The sequence below is a fragment of the Carettochelys insculpta genome, chromosome 1 (assembly GCF_033958435.1).
Source record: "Carettochelys insculpta isolate YL-2023 chromosome 1, ASM3395843v1, whole genome shotgun sequence".
Lineage (NCBI taxonomy): Eukaryota > Metazoa > Chordata > Testudines > Carettochelyidae > Carettochelys > Carettochelys insculpta.
The window spans coordinates 32,010,795-32,028,410 of NC_134137.1; the positions used below are offsets into that span (position 1 = coordinate 32,010,795).

Sequence of the window (17,616 nt, forward strand, 5' to 3'; positions counted from 1 at the left end):
CAGAGGCAGGGCCTTGCCCAATGACATCTCTACCAACGGCTTTTCTTTCTCACTCTTCTAACCCCGACACAACCCACCAGCGCACACAGAACCCCTCAGCGCGCTCCCCGCTCCAACACGCGCTCAGTGTTCCCCTGCCCATGCGCATAACACCACTTTCCCGCCCGCCCTCTCGCTAGAGGCGCATTTTTATCCCCCCTCCCACGCAGTAACCGCCACAACAGGCACATTCGGCAGGGACCAGCTTCCGACCAGTCATGGCCCTTCTTAGTTGTCATTGGCCAACAGGTTCCCTTGGGCGCCTGACAGCAAACATCCCTTCTGATTGGCTCGCGCGTAGTCACAGTCGTAAACTGAAGCAACGGCTGAGCTCCTCCTGGCTATACGTACTGTAGGTTTCCTCTTCTAGGTCGCGGGGGGGTTGCGTGCAAACCGCTCGCGCGGCTGCCGGCGGGCGGTTCTAACGACAGCGGATGTAACGTCATAGCCCATATTCAGTGACCGGAAGGAGCCGTTTGAAACGACGGCGGCCGGCGCGGGAGGACAGGTGAGGATAGTAACTAGGGTTGGGTGAGCCGCGTGTCTTGGTTTCCGGTAGCTTCGCCCTTGTTCCCAGCCTCGCTCTCTGTTGCGGCGGTGAGGGAAGTGTTGGATGTCGTGTTTGGCTTAGGGATGATTCCGTCGCCCCGGGTCTCCGCTGCCGCTGGGCAAACGGGTAGGGTTCTTGGCGGGCCGATCTGCGTCGCATTAGGCTTTGTGTGTTCCCTGGGCCCAGTAGCAGCAACGAAGGGTCCTGTGGCACCTTATAGACTAACAGAAAAGTTTAGAGCATGAGCTTTCGTGAGTTAACTCACTTCTTCAGAAATTTCCAGGATCAGCATCTGAAGAAGTGAGTTAACTCACGAAAGCTCATGCTCTAAACTTTTCTGTTAGTCTATAAGGTGCCACAGGACCCTTCGTTGCTGCTACAGATCCAGACTAACACGGCTACCCCTCTGACCCTGGGCCCAGGTGGCAACTAAGCCCCGCTGTGCTGGCCCTCCTCTTGCTCTCTGGGCGGTTGGCTACCCTATCTAACCCCTATAAGGAGAGGCCGGGCTCTCTGGGGGCCGATCCCGAGAGAAGCCGGAGATGTTGTTGTAGGACGGAGCCGTGGAGTAAAGCACAAACGCTGCTAGCCTGTAACAAACATTTGGGGGAGTGTTTACACCCCTACCACGTCTTCCCACATGTTCTAACCACGCTTCACTCACGGTCAACCGGAGACCTCAAGATCAAAAAGGCTATTGTACATAGACCCTTTGAGTAGGTTGCTTATCCGTGGCAGATGTGTAGTCTGGGCTGTTGATAAGACAACAAAGTAAGAGTTTTTGAGTGCAGGCGTAGGAAGTGGTAGGGTACAGAACACCAGAGACTGCTTCTCACAGGTATTAGTGCTTGGTGTGCATGCCACCTTGCAACTTCATGTTCCTTCATTATGGTGAGTGTTTGTAACCAGGATGGTGATAGGTGCTTTTACAACGTGAAAAATTTTTAAAAGGTGATCATTCTAGTTTGTTTTCAACTGTGTTATCCTCATTTCTTGCAATAGCTTGTATCAATATGAAATACCAAATATTTAAAAGTGGCTTCTGCTTCACTGATTTAGTTCGTACATTTTCCATGTCCCTGAATTTTCACTTCTTCAGTTTTTGAGCTAAAATTAGTTCTTATTTCAGTGGGAAATATAATGCATCAATCTTTTTAAAAAGCTTTTCATTCTACTGCCTATGTCAAACTGTTTATTTGTAGGTTGTTAGCACTGATAAAGAACAAGTACCAGTAGCACACCAAAAAATTGTTGCAGTTAAAAAGTCACTGAGAAACTAGTTATTTTCTAGTCATTTTTTACAAGCACAGTATTATCTGGTTTACATCGCCATATGGTACAGATTCCCCATCAGATCTCTGGAGAATTTATGGATCATTTAATCTTTTCTCTCTTAATTATACCTGTTTCATTAATTGAATGGGGTTGTAGCATGCATGCTTTTTGAGGTCCCCCCCCCTAATCTAGGGCATATGCGTCCATGGAGCTGATGTGGTCTACTCATTAATGGTCCAAAGCGGAGTGGACCAACGTATGTTCATTTTTATCATCTTAATCAGAGACCTCCTGCAGAAGGCTGATTTTTTTTTTTTTTAATCATTTTGGTTCTGCAGTTTCTGCACTGGAGCATTGTTCTCCAGACTTGAGAGGGTCTGCTTCATACCTCAACCCTCTCAGATTTTGGACAGCACTTTGGATTCCTATACCTTAGGTCAAATGCTGTAGCTATTTTTAGAAATCTCACAGTGGTACTTTCTTTCTGTTTTGTCACATCAGCATTGAAAGTATTCTTAAACAGATGCTGGATTATCACACAAAGTATGACAAAATGGTGGTAAAAGAGAACAATTCTTCCACAAGAAACTTAGTCACAAATTTAATTAAGGCATTTTTTAATGCGCCTTCTCAGTATGGAAGCATGTGCTCTGAAATGGTGGCCAAAGCATGAAGGGGCATATCTGGCATATAAATACCTTGCAGTGTCAGCTACAGAAGTCTCAGGTAAATGCTATTCTTGCTTTCAGGTGATATTGAGTGACTTCTAGGCTCAGTGTTGTTTATACATTGTTTCTAACCCCAGTTAGGCATGCAGATTTTTAAGTTTGTGCTTTCATCAATGGTGTCCAAGCAAAATTTAACCTATCAACAACCTCCTCCTGCCCCCCGCCCCTGCCAGATGCATGCATACCTGCGAGATTACTCACCTGGAGCCGCATGAGCTGTCCCAGGCTGAAGCTATGCTAGCTGCCTTATTGCTGGAGCTTGCCAGGGCCAGAGGAGCTGCCTCTGCCACAGCTGCCATGTGCTTGTCCCACAGCCAACCAGTGCAGACACTGAGAGCACCTCAGTTCTGGGAAGACTCAGTTACAGAGACTTGACACAGCAGCCAGGTGCACAGCTCCACTGGGACCAGAATCCCAGACAAATCCATCTTACTTTTCATACAACTTTTATAAAGAGCAAGCTAGTGTTGTTTGCCTTCTTTATCAATGAGAGATATTCCCAGCTGTTGTCTCCGTCCCCTCTCCCCACAGTAAAAATTATTTACAGTGGGTTTAATATAATAAATGTGATTTTATTAAATATACAAAGTAGCATTTAAGTGGTTGCAAGTGATAACAGAGCAAAGTAAGTTAATGAGCTAAATACAGCACACCAACTAAGATTAATACTCTAATAAGCTTGTTATGTGCAATTTATTACTCTAACAGAAGTTTTAATCATATTTTTCACACGCTAGGCAGCCTCCTACACTGGGCCCAATCCTCCCCCCATTCAGGCTCAAAAGTTTCCAGCAGTCATCTTGCTGGTAAGCAGGGAACATCTTTGTATCTAGCAACTGCCAATTCCCCTATTGTCTGGTTCCCTGCTTATAAATAAGGGTTCCTTTGTGTTCAGTTTTAACCCTTTTGCCCTCCCTCGGCAAAGTACTACAACCAAAATGGATTCCAGCAACAGGTGGCCTGGCCACATGTCTTTGCAGGCTCAACCGTAGCCCAGGCTTATAGCAGGAACAAGATTATTTTAAGATCATTGTCTTGAGTATCAGGCCATTAAGTTCTTTGAGTACTTGGGTTCATTATCCCATTGGGATACATAAATGGTTTTATACTTCATATTTCTGATTTCAAATACAGGACTGATGTATGCATACATATAGAAAATACACATTCAGTGGATTACAAACTCTCCTGTGATAGGTCACATGCCACATTTTACAGAAAGCTTATTTGAATTAGGCATATTCATATTTTAAAACAGCTGTAAAATACGGGGGTGCTACATGATACTATTTAGAGTACAAATATTTGCAATATAATGTGACCAGTATACACTTTACATTCAGTTGTACAAGAAGTCATTAGATTTGAAAATGTTTCACTATATTTTTACAATAATTTAAATGAATTTTTAATGATGTGATTAATCATGATTAATTTTTGTAGTTAATTGCATGAGTTAACAGCAGTTAATCAACAGTTGTAGAGATGAATCCAATTGATTGTAAGTTTGTGGCAAATACTTATGCTTAATATTGAGTTTTGTCTTTTGGAAAGTGTGAAAGGAGCATGTGTATCTTAATAGGTTTTTATGGTGGTGGTGGTGGCTTTTTTTTTTTTTTTTTTTGTATTTTTAAAAACAGGCTGACTTCTGTATCAAAACAACATTAGAAAACAACCTATTCAATGTATACAAAAATGAAAAGAAAAGTGGCAAAAGGTGGGAAGCTGAGGCTTAGTCCTAATGAAGAAGCTTTACTTTTGAAAGAAGACTATGAAAGACGGCGAAGATTGAGGCTGCAACAGGTATGTCTGAATTGTCAGCAATAGTTATTTAGATCATTGAAGAAAAGAACGTTTGCATTTTAGGAGTACGCTTCTTTAACAGTACTGCCACACAGCAAAATTTGCAGTTGGGTAACATAGTAACATAGTGTTTGTATTTTGCAGTGAGTGTGCAAAATTTTTACTACTCTACCCTTGCAGCTCTGTCCTTGATTCTTTCTTTCCTCTACATATCTACTTTCAGATGTGATTGGGGCATCTCTTCAGCTACCATCTCTGTTCAGACAGTGACCAAATGAATGTCTCTTTGCTTTTGAGCATCACTTCCATACAGACACACATCCCTGACTGCCTTCTAGATTGGGGTGGGCAAAATCAGGCCCGGGAGCAAAACCAGTCTGCCCAGCTGATTATGAAAGTGTGGGCACTTACAGTCAGCAGCCTGTGTTCAGCTGCCCCTGCCCCCAACTTGTTCCATCTGCGGCAGAGCTACTCCTAGGATTCTCTATCTAGTTGTCCACTGGGGGAGGGAGTGGAGTGGAGATGGTAGTTCTGAAATCAGGGTTTTTCCCCTGCTGCTGTATCTCATCTCTGCAGAGCAGGGATCAGGGAGTGGGGGAGACACAGTGGAGCTGCTCCAGTCTGAAGCATTGATGGTAAGTGACTCAGGAGTGCAGGGGCTGTGGAGGAGGAAGACGACGGAGAGTGGCTTCTCTCAGAAAACTTACCCAACAGCGGTCAGCACGCATGCCCTATTTCACTGTCCCACATACCCAGTCTGTGCCACACAAACATAGTCACTGTCACATATATACAGCAGCATACACTCAGTCTGTGTCACAGAATCTGTGTCTCATATGCAAAGTGTTTCTTTTTCACACTTTCTCTCTCTAATCTCAAGCCTTCTGCCCAAGGCTGTCCTTTCCAGCGGGGCCCAAAGCCAGCCCACAACCAGTACCAAAATTCACGGGGTGACCTCTCTGCAGAAATTATTGCCCACTCCTGTTCTAGGTGATGTACTGATAAATCAAACAAAGCATGACTAAAACAAACTTTTCCACTTACACTCCCTTTTGCTCTTTGGGCATCATATCTTTCCTGCCTCACTGTCTGAAAAGAATGCTGAGTTTCCTGCTTCTTTGTATGTTCTCTGTTTAGATTGTGTGGTCTTCTGGGCAGAGACTTTCTTTTCCTGATTAGGTATAGTAAATCTTGAAGATACAGTTTTAAATTCAGCAGTAGTCACTGATTTGGCAGGGTTATGTTGTAACAGCATGTGAGACTTGTTTGCTAGCTTTTTCTTAATTCTCTCTGTTGACTCAGGTGACTTTTGTGTGGAAAGAAAGATATTAAATGCGTCACTGAATTATAGCTGTTCATTGTTGATCCTCTGTAGTTCATTTATTTAACGTTTATTTAAGCCTTTAAGTTGCCATTTTCTCCCTTTTCCAAACTAAGACATTACTCAGATCAATCTAATTGATTTATCAGTAGGTTAGAGAAGACTGATAGGATCTCTAACAAGTTGATTAAAGGTCTGCTACAAAAATAAACTCTTGGGTCTCTGTTAAAAATATAATTTGCTTTCTCAGGTAAGAGAACAGGAGAGGCACATTGCCTTGCAGATAAGGCAAGAAGTAAAGCAGAGGAGAGATGAACAGCTACAACAGTTGGCAGAGGAACTCAAAGCAGAGTGGTGGAAAGCACAAAATCAGAAGATTAAAGTCTTGGAAAAACTTTACCTATCAAGTTTAAGGGCTGTGGGAGAGGGACACAGGCAGGCAAAAGACCATGTAAGTAAACAAGCCATTTGATTTTATCATAATCGAGGCTTTTAGAAAGTATTTATTGAACTAAAATTATTAAGGTTACGGCTTGCTTGGTTATGACCCTTCTAATCTTGCGCTTATAATGCTTGAAGTGATATGCTTTAAAAACAAAACCACATGCAAAGTTTGCAAAAATACTGACATACACCTTTATACGAACACACACATGCATGAGATAAGACATAGTGTGTGGAACTATAAGGGTTTTTTTATTGACATAACATTCTTCAGGCCTGAGAGTACAAAACAGCCTCTGGTTGATGCGAGTTAGGAAGAAACTTCTCTTATTGGCTGAATATAACCATTATTGGACTACAAGTTTTCTTGTGGTTTCCTCTCAAAAATCTGATGTAGGTCACTGTCAGGATGGACAACTAGTCTGATTCAGCAATGTAATCTGTTAGATACTTTTTTCTGAAGTTGGCCTAGAACATGGCAGAAACAAGATATGTAATGCTGTATGGTAGTGTCAAAGATTTATTGGTATGCGTTTGGGATAACTTGTTTGCTTGTTATGTGAATGTAGTCATTCCAGACATACAAAATATCTGTCATGCACTATCGCCTCTTTTCTGAAACATATATGTGAGTGTATATGAACATCTTTACAAAAATGCAGTGCAGAACGTATCATACAGTGCCTAATAAGAACAGCAGAGGGCCTTATTCTGGCTTTCTGTGTTGTAGTCTTGTCAGAGTCCCATTTGTGTTTGTAAACTGCAAAAAAATTGATTGTTTTTCCTCTAACTTATAGTAGACCGGATTCAGAGAGTTCATTAGAGAGAGTTTCATTTATGCCAGTGACTTCAGTGGACTTTGGATCAGGTTTGTCGAGGACAAGGATTGTCATATAGTTGAAGCATGGAACTACGGGTATGTCTACAACTAGACACCTGTGGCTCATCTGTGCCAGTCAATTCAAGCTGTCTACCCTAGAGCATAAAGTCAATTTTAAGGGACTTAGCTTGATTTTATAATGTGAATGTCTTCAGCGCAAGGTCAATTTCAAGGGGTGCTAAAGTAGACTGTTCTGGACTCTTTCACCTCTGCTGGTCTCCAGTGTGCAAGAAGTAGGTAACAGGAAGGTGGGGAGTTTGAATTAATTTTCTTTCTGGCCAGCGTGGCTAGCAGAGTTCCCGAGCATGTCTGAGGAACGATTACTTCTAGCCATGAGTTCTCAGGATTGTAAAAGAGCCCCAGCATGGAGTCATCAGGAGATCCAGGATCTCATTTATGAGAGAAGCGGGAAGTGTCAATCTGTGCAGAGTAAACAGCAAACCAGCAAAAGAAATGTGGACATTTATGGGAAGATTTACGTGGGGCATGCTGGAGGAAGTTTACACCAGGGACACTCAGCAGTGCCGGGTGAAAATCAAGGAGCTCAGGCAGGCATATCAGAAGGTGAGAGAAGCCACTGGGCCATCTGGGTTATCTCCCAAAACATGCTGCCTTTATGAGCAACTAAATGAGAATCTAGGGAAGGACCCAACCACGGTTGCCAACAACTGCACGGATTCCTCAGGAGAGATTGCTTGGCTGTCTTGTGAGAACAGCAAGAATGAGGAGATGGAGGCCAATGAAGAGGGGGAAGATACAGAGTGAGCCAGTCAGCAGGCAGCTGAGGAGGTTTATCCTGCCAGCAGCCAGGAACTCTTCATCACACTGGAAGCAGGGGCCTCATCGCAGGATGCTCTGGAGTCAAGCAGTGCTGGAGGGGACTTTTCTGGTGAATATATTTTACTGCTACAAGTGTGGTTTTGGCTGGATTGGGCTGGAGGGTTACTTCTGTTGAGCATATTTTTTTTAAACTACTACAAGTGGGGTTTTGGCTGGGGTGACGTGGATCTGTGCATCCAGGCTCTCTAGCACAGCTTGTTAATATTTCTCGAGATGGAGTGCTTATCCTTTTTGGAGATCTTCATAACGGTTTCAGATAGGTACTTTTTTATTTTTCTCACAAGGTTTTTGGGGAGGCCTGATTTATTCCGGCTTCCATGGTAGCACACCTTGCCATGCCAAGCTGCCAATAAGTGATCTGAAATCATGGCACCAAGCACCATTTTTGCATATTTTCCAGTCCTGTGCTCACAGAGTATGAGCATATTTTCTTTTTCACTTTCTTATGCTTGGGAAACTAATGTATCTTTTTGCAACCTAGAAGAAGCAAGGAAAATTTCATTAAGGCTTGTCCCTTTAAGCTGATCACACTGTTCTCTGTCCATTTAAGTTTCCAGGGATTGTCCTACCACACCATGTTGCTGCAAGGCTCTCGGTCTCCCACCATGCTGCTGGCAGGCTCTCTGCCCCCTCCCCCAACCCCCACCACAACCACGTGGTTGTACAAGATTTATGAGGAGATGCTGAGAAAGTTGTTTTCTGCACATTACCTTTTACAGGGCCCCCCCACAAAACCCACCATGTGGCTGCCAACTTTCTTTAACAAGCAGTGCAACTGGGAATGACAGGGTCGCTGTGATGTGCCGCCAGAAAAAAACAAAGCAGGACCTCATCTTGCAACAGCTGCAAGACGTCCAGAAGGAGTGTGTGAAAGCCGCCACTCATAGAAAGTGGACACAGCAATGGCAGTAAAACATATTCCAGCACAGTGTCCAGGACTCAGCATAGCTCATTTTGGATGTTAAGGAGCAAACTGACATCCTCCGATCTTTGCTGGAACAGCAGATGGCCCCTCTCCATAGAATGCAATAATTAAACAGTCTCTTCCACATGTTCCCTGGCCTCCCCTTGTTGCGGGCCCAGAATGCAGGGGAGGGGCAAGGACAGCTTCATGGTCCCACCTCCAGGACCTTGCCACATTGGAAAAGGCTCACTTTCCACCAACATGGTGGTAGGATTCCACTTCTTTTTCCCATCCCTTACCCTCACCCCATAAATAAAAAATGCTGTTGTTAAAATGTCAGTGTCGTTTATTGGTTAACATAGGGTGCGGTTGGAGGTGCTTTCATAAAGGTCAGGCACGCATCATTGTGGGGCCAGAGGATGGGTGTGTCAGTAGTTAAATACAGCTGATTCATGTGGTTGTCTGCTAATTCATAAAGTTATTTTTCAAAGCATTTCTGATTTGCATTGTATCTGTTTGTGCTTTGCTGATTGCCCTTGTATCCGGCTGTTCATAAACACTGCCTAGGACATTTGCTTCTGCTGTCTAGCCTGGCATGAAACTTTCCTCCTTTTCTTCACAAATGCAACCACAGTGGGGATGTTGGCTTCACTGAGGTCCAAATGGGTCTGAAGATACCCAAATCTGGCTTTTAAATGGCCAAAAGCACATTCCACTGCCATTCTGAACTTGGTAGCCTGTAGTTGAAGTGCTCCTTGCTGCGGTCTGGGGTGCCTGTGTATGACTTCACGAGACAAGAATACAGAAGATAAGTAATGTTGCACAAGATCACTGTGGCAAAGTGGGGATATCCAATCTTGATTTTCTGGTCTGGGAAGAAAGTCCCATCCTGGAGCTTTCTGTACAGACCTGAATTTCTAAAGAGGCATACATCATGCAGCTTTCCTGTCCATCCCATGTAAATGTTAGTGAAATGACCTTTGTTATCCACGAACGTCTGCAGCACCATAGAGCAGCACCCCTTGTGGTTTAGATACTCTGAGGCCAGGTGGTCCGAGGGCAGTATGGGGATGTGTTTCATCTGTTGTCCCACTGCAGTTAGGAAACCCCATGGCAGCAAAGCTGTCCGCTATGTCCTACACATTTCCCAGAGTCAGTCTTTTACAGCAGAAGAACATTGATTGCCTTGGCTACCTGGATTACCTCAGCCCCCAATGTAGATCTGTTCACCCCAAATGATTTCCCACTGACTTGGCAAACTTCCACAGAGCAATTGCCACTCGCTTGTGAGCTGTCAAAGCAGATCTTATTTTGGTATGTCATCGCTGCAGGGCCAGACACAGCAAATCACAAAGTTCCATGAAAGTGGCTTTGCACATGCAGAAGTTCTGCAGCCGCTGATGGTCGTCCCATACCTCCAAAACGACGTGGTCCCACCAGCGAGTGCTGGTTTCACAGCTCCAGAATGGGCGCTCCACTGTATGCAATGCTTCCAATGCAACCAGCAGCTGTGCATTCCTAATCTCCAGTCTTTGTGCTCTGAATCAAAGTCCTCATTCTCCCACTTTGTCTAATAAAATACTACAGGATGCTTATTCAAGTGGACATAACACACTGTATCAGAGAGGTAGTTGTGTTAGTCTGTATCTGCAAAAACAACAAGTCTTGTGGCACCTTACAGACTAACAGATTTTTTGGCACGTGAGCCTTCATGGGCAAAGCTGACTAAGAGCATCTGACGAAGTGGGTTTTTGCCCACAAAAGCTTATACTCCAAAAAAATCTTTGTCTGTAAGGTACCACAGGACTTCTCATTGTTAACACACTCTGTAATGGCTCTGAGGTGCGCAAGATCTTTGCTAGCTCTGTGCAGTGGTGTGAGTCGGGCTTTGGAAAAATGGTGCAAATATTCCTTTGGTTGTTTCTTTTCAGTGGCAGGGGAAACTGAGAGTGATACTCTGGGATGATGACATAAGACACCCACAACCACTTGTGGTGAATTTTTTTTTACACCCATAACACTGGCACAAAATACCAGAATGCAGGCACTGTGGAACAGGTACTCACAATGCACTGCTGACACAGTCGGACCTAGCAAAAGCGATGTAGATGCATCACGTCAACTTTCTGGATATGTGTGGACACTCAACAATTAACTTCATAAAATCTAGTGATAAAAAATCGACTTTAATAAATTTGACTTTGTTTTGTAGTGTAGATTCAGGCTCACAGGGCTTGAGCTGTGGGACTGTCATTCCACATAGACTTCTGGAGTGTACAGCTCCACAGCCATGCTATGTGAGTGCTTGCCAGCAGCAAATGTTTAGTTGCTTTGTAGACCTACTACAGTAAACTCTTTCATATCTGGCATTTTGTTATCCAGAGCTCTCAAATAACAGGCCTTTTAACCAAAAGTAAATTGTAGTTACGTTTTCCATATGTACTGTATAGTGAAAATAAATACAGTATAAGTTCACAGTGTCCAATGCTACTGTTATTGGAAAATAAAGTACTTATACATTTTTGTTTTGTTTCTTAATATCTAATCTTGTTTTTCTTTAGTGTTATGCATGGCTAGGTATACCTCTCTATTATCCAGAATATTTGAATATCTGGCAACCTCCTGGTCCTGGGGCTGCCAGATATGAAAGAGTTTACTGTATAAGTCAGGAGACCTAACTCTGCTACAGATTTCCTGCATAACCTTTGGTAAATCACTCTAATCCTGTCTCATTTTCTCCCACAATAAAAAGGAGAAGATGCTACTTCTGGTGTTGATACTTAAGGATTACTGATGTGCTTTAATATTCTCAGATGGAATGTACAGGGGGTCCTCGTTAAAAGTCCAGGATACGTTCCTAAATAATGCAATTTATAGTGAAATGACTTACAAAGGGGAATTAATATCCATAAAGAATAATGTAATTATCTTGAGATATGTTCCTCCCTTCAACCTGAGACACGGCCTGACTCTGCCTCCAGCTGACTTTGCTGGGCAGCGCAGCTGCCTCCTCTGCCGCCGCCTCTGCCATCTGGCGGCACTCTGTACAGTACCTATATTGGTTATATCTCTCTTATCCAGCACCCTTGGGTCCTGACCCAAGCCAGGTGAGAGAATTTTACAGACGAGGAAAAGTCGCCTTCCCTCAGCTCCTGCCAGCTGGCTCCTGACTGATCGCATGTCCTGGCAGCCAGGTCCCAGCTTCTGACTGCTCCTGGATCCAAGCAGCTGCTGTCCACCATGGTTCCCTACTGTCCACAGATCCAGGCAGCTTGCAGCTGTTCACAGCTGCTGGCCTGGCTCCCCACCTCCCTGGCTTCCCACAGTTCCCCACCAGCTCCCTGCGGCTCCCTGAAACTCTCCCCAGCTTCCTACATCTCCTTGCCGGTCCCCTCTTGGCTTCCCGTCCCCCCACCCCTTTATCCCCACAGCTGTCCCATGACTCCTCCCCTGCTGGCTCCCTGGCAGCTTCCTGCAGCCCCCTGCCAATTTCCTGTGACTTTAAGCTTGCTTCCAGGGCCCCTCCACTACAATGCCTGCAGCTTGGCCACCATGCAACTCGCCTACGTTCCTAGCTTTTGGTCCCTTGGCCCCCAAATGACATAAGTGCAGATCTGTGCAGCATACAATGAATTTACTTTCTTGCATTAATTAACAACGTATATATGAAACAACTTACAGCAAGGAGACTTTCAGTGAGGACCCCCTGTTCTGTGGAAATGCTTATTAGCACTATAATGAGAGGAGACAACTAATTGCAAAGGATAGCGTTACTGTTGATATATCCCAGTAACTGGCAACTGTGGAAAAAGAGATACAGAAAGGCCGCTGCATTGTAATGAGCTTTTGCTAAAATATTACATTGTTAAATTGTGGTAATGTTTCTTTGAAATGGTTGTACTGCTTTGATGTGAACTGTTTCAGGCTATGTCTATGCTACATCATAAAGTCGATTTTAAGATGGTTAGCTCAATTTACAGTGTCACTGTCTTAACTGTGGATGCCATTAGGTCCATTTTAGGAAGAGCTAAGATCAATTTTATTATACCCATAAAGCAGGTCGATGTAGCATCATGTTCGAATTTAAAAGGTCAAATTAATGCTAGTATGCAAATGCCATTTCTTTAAGTTGACTTTATTGGCCTTCAGAGGTGTCTCATATGTATCCCACAGTGCCCCACATTTGTCTGTCTGGCTGCTTCTATCTATGCTGCTCTCCAGGTGTGAAGCAAGTAGGTAACAGGAAGCCTTCAAATTTGAATTTGACACCAGGAAACCTGAGAAATTGAAGGGGGCTCCTGGGCCCATTTAGAATTCATTTCTTTATTATCAGCACAGTGGTCACCTCTGTCCGTGAAAAAATAGCCCTGGCATGGGGTGGTGGCTTCTTCCCTGCACAGAGTATAACAGGAGAGTCCAAGATTTTTTTTTATCTAAGTTGGCGCCAGGTGCCGCCCCACATGATGGCTTGGCTATGGGGGGTCATGCTTTTATGAAAGGCTGAGAAACTTCTTTTCCACAGTTCACATTTGTATAGGTGCAGCCCGCCCCCAACAAACACAGGCACCATGCAGTCAGGATCTATCCACTGCCCAACCGCATCACATGGCTAGCCCCCAAGCTGATAAAAGTATGTGCCTTTGGGGCAGTGCAGACCATGCTGTCACACAGTACCACGTGCTAGCTTGCGCAAGGTGAAGGAGCCACAGGCTGGAATGATTTTCGGGGCTGGCTGTCACAAGGAGGAAGTTCACCCCCCTCGCCCCCCAGGCAAAGATTTTGAGGGCTGCCTGTCACTGGCGGGGAAGTCTTCCATCCTGCGGCAAAGAGTTTCGGGAGCTGCATGTCACCAGAGGCAAGTCTTAGCTGGCCCTTCAATCAGTTTTCCCCCATGACATCCCCTTATTAAATGTGGGGAGGATGGCCCCCACAGTCACAAGCATGCAGGGCTGCCCCCCACCACCACCCCAGAAAGCTGCTGAAGGGACCCTATCAACTGGCCCATCAACCAGTTTTCCCCATGACAGCCCTCGTTGAATGTGGAGGGGCTGGCTGTAGTCTGTTCCTGTAATATTTTGAGAGGATGTTTCTGATAGTCACACCATTCTAGCCAGGGAGGGGTGGTATCAAGGTGGGGGAAGTAGCTGGGGGGCCAGTTGAGATGTCACAGTCACCTGGGTGATTCCAGGGTGGTATGACAGGCCCCTGCCTGGCACATTATTTGGCTTATTACTTTAAATTGGTGGTTTCAGGGGGTGGGAGGAAGTGGCTTGGGAGCCAATTGAGATGACACTGTCACTTGGCTGATCCCAGGGCACAGATTTCCCAAGTACCTTCCGATGAACTCCATGCACCACAATGGACACGTCTGTGTAGTGAAGTGGGAAGCTAAAAATCCTTTCTCCTAACTCAGTGCACCACAAATGTCTTCTTTCCTTTCATGAGTATGCGGAGCTGCAGGCTTTTCCCCTGATGGAGAGGGTTGGCTTTAGTTGTTATGATTTGCACTTCCCTCAACTTTCCTGTCCTACTGTACTTCTGGAAGATTTGTCTAGAAAATAGCGCACTCTGACAGTGTCTGTCATCACTAGGTTGCACTCCAGTAAGTGGCCTGAGTCAGGGGCAGGCTTTGGAAAAATGGTGTGAAAATTCCTTTGGCTGTTTGTTTTCCACTGGGGGGCAAGTTTGGTGCAGATATCTCAAGCAGTAATCTGTTCCTGTAATATTTTCAGGAGGGTGTTTCTGGTCTCGAGTGGGGGTGGGGAAGTGGCTGGGGGGCTGGTTGAAATGGCACAGTCAACTTTTTGATCCTAGGGCGCAGTCATTCTAGCATGTGGGTGTGACAGTCCCGTGGCTGCCAGGCAAAAGTTGTACCTCATGGTGTTCTTTCTGTGGGGAAAAGCAGCTGAGCAACCAGTTTATGTGGTTCAGTCCTGTTCTGAAGCCAGCCTGTTTGGTTTTCTTTCACCTGGGATTCCCTACCTTTCCTTCTGAAAAAATGGCTGTTTGCATTGCCCTCATTCCCCTCCCATGGAAAGCAATGTGGGAAGATGATCGCGTACCCACAACTACTTGTGCGGCATTTTTTCCCCATGCTGCACCAGCTACAAAAACCCAAAATGCTTCAGGGCTGAGGGAACTATGGGATAGGTTCCCACAGTGCATTGCTGCAACAGGGAATGTTTGGCAATTCAGTGTGACAGCACTCAGTTGATTTTGTGGGGAGGTGAGGTTAATCAAAATTGAATTTATAAAACCCAGCATTATAAAATCGAATTTACATCATAGGGTAGACATAGCCTCAGTGAATAGTGGGCTGGGGGAGACCTGGCCAGTTTGTTGCTATTGGTACTATACAATGAGAGAATGATGAAAGCGGTAGAGTGTAAGGGTAAGTGATTATTGTAGGATAGGAATGCATTATGGTGTTTAATCCAATCACGTAAGTTGCTGTTTGTGAGCAGTAATACTTGAATTATCATGTTGATAGCATAATAAGTAACTAGTATCTGGGTGAAGTGTTTTATTATAACGTTAATTACATTTCATTGTAAAGGAACCTGATTTGGTGGCTCTGGCAAAGCAAGCAGAGGAAAGGAAACAAAGAGCAGAGAAGAGACATAAGGAAGCCTTGAAAGAACAGAAAATTCAAAAAGAAAAATTGCTAGAAGAGCAAACATGGTATATAGTAGTGATTTGTTTTTCTTAAAAATACAATTATAGTGCATAAAGGGTAAAATGCAGGATCCTTGAGACCTCTTGTTCATATTCGTTTGTAGTTAGGAATTCCCATGTAGCCCTAGCCAAAGTTCATGAGTTTAATAAGAATTGCAGCTTGAGAAACAAGGGGATAAAACAGCCAAATGCACTAGATGGCTCAGAGAACTATCAGTGGGATCAAGGGCCTTGTATCCTCATCTCTGGTTTCAGACCACTTGCATAACTGACAGCTATTCAGTGACATATGTGAAATGAATTGATCTTGGTTCAGTTCCTGAGTGCCAGATACTCTTTTGATAAAATCTACTATAGTTGCTGCGAGGTGTTGCTCTGCTTAGTGCTCTCAGCAGATGAGTTCCAATTTGAACTGTGGAAATTGTTTAATGGAAAACTGTGGAATTGTTTAATGGAAAAATTAAACAATATGCTTTAGAAGGTAATACTTCTAAAGGAAAGATGAGCCATTGTAGGTAAGTTTGTGTACATATGAAAAGCAGAAGTGAGGTGACCATGCAACCCTATGGTATTCAGGAAATGTTTTTGAGAAAGGGGTAGGGGAGTGATTTTATTCAGAATGTTGTGTTCTCTGTAATTCCAATCCCTTGTTGTAGGGCTAGAGAACAGACAACGATAAATTTTAAAATGCATTTTTAGGTGTACTTTGATTTTTACACAATGCTAATATTCCTTTTGAACATTTCTTTCATCTGACCGTTCTCTGTTCTGGGCCAAGGCGAACAAGTGCACGTAAGCATGCATTGTATGTGGAAAAAAAGAGAGCTGCCAAAATTGCAAGCCTGCCACCACCTCCACCTCATCCTTTTGAGGTGAGTATCCAATATATGGGGATGGTGATAATTTCAGAGGGAAATATGTGTGTTACTGTCACTTTAGTTTGTCTTCTGAAAGCATAACATCTGGATTTGCTATTTGCATGTTGTAAGTAGCAACAGCACACTGAAGACTATTCCAGAGGAAATTAAAGAATTAATTTCATGCACAAATATATTTTTGTCACTAGGGTTTATATTTAATTTGGGTTTTGGTGGTTATCAGTTTTGTGAATGTGATGTAGTTTTAATGAGTTCTGTCAGTATTTATTACCATTAAGGCAATTAAATGGAAACGTTTTTAATGCTCTTCTTTTAAAATACATACACAAGCTCCTGTTTTAATAATGTAATAATGTGATACTTTGTTTTGCAACTGTAACTCATCTTCAAGATTCTGCTAGCTTTTTTACTTAAGCTGTTTTCTGATTTTGTTTGTTATATTCTGTACTCTATAGCCCACAAAGTTACGACTGAACAACTCATTCTGTTTAAGCCAGTTGTTTAGAAAAAGGAAAGAAAACGAGAACCCTGCTTCTGTAGTCATTTTGCAAGCACAAACATATATGTCCACTCGGAGTTCCATTGTCTGCTGTGAAGCTTTGGTGCGCAACATTATGAAACTGGGGCCTACATTTCAAAAATAATGACACGTTTTTATATTGTACTAAAAATAAATGTCATTTTTTAACTTTATGGTGATTCTATATTAAATATACTTCTTGTTTGTGTAACTGGATACTACTATTAATTCTAAATCATTTTCAGATAACGTTAGAGAAAGAAAACTTCTTTCACAACTATGCCTGTGGTTAGCTCTCTCTTAATATATCGATTGGTAGTCCATTTATAATGATGGAGTATCACAATATGCTTTCATATATTTTATGGTAATAAGAAATTACTTCATGGCAGTGACTCTTACATTTGACTGCTGTAATTTGGACTTTGATCTGGCAAAGCACTTGTTCACCTTTTTTACTATGAGTGAACATTACAGTTGATTTCAGTGGGAACACCTGCATAATTAAAACTGAGCAAGTGTTGTGCTGGATTGAAATCTTAGTAACACAGGCAGGGAGGACTGAAGCCAGGATTGCTGTAGCTCACAAGATTTTCCTGTGAAAAATTGTTATGCTTCTTTTTGAAGCACAGCTAGTTGTTTTAAATTGGAAAACTCTTCTTAATGTCAGCATTCTAAAAATGGCTTAAATTGTTTTCTTAAAATGGTGAAAAAGTTGCTGCCTCTAAGATCAGTATGCAGGAGTGTAGTAAATTTTTT

General features: G+C 43.4%; 1 protein-coding gene across 4 annotated transcripts in view; it reads left to right on the forward strand.

The window, feature by feature from the left end:
- The first annotated feature begins 510 nt into the window (after nt 1–510).
- CEP295 (centrosomal protein 295) overlaps nt 511–17,616 on the forward strand; it is a 74,341-nt gene continuing 57,235 nt past the window's right edge. For 3 of the 4 annotated variants that reach the window (XM_074984110.1, XM_074984127.1, XM_074984132.1), the window contains exons 1-5: nt 2,408–2,590; nt 4,233–4,395; nt 5,967–6,167; nt 15,341–15,465; nt 16,238–16,331. In XM_074984110.1, the coding sequence (XP_074840211.1) occupies nt 4,276–4,395; nt 5,967–6,167; nt 15,341–15,465; nt 16,238–16,331 (540 nt within the window). In that variant the 5' untranslated portion in view covers nt 2,408–2,590; nt 4,233–4,275. Of the gene's footprint in view, nt 548–2,407; nt 2,591–4,232; nt 4,396–5,966; nt 6,168–15,340; nt 15,466–16,237; nt 16,332–17,616 lie in introns of those variants that run through there. The other variant, XM_074984118.1, reaches the window with a different exon arrangement.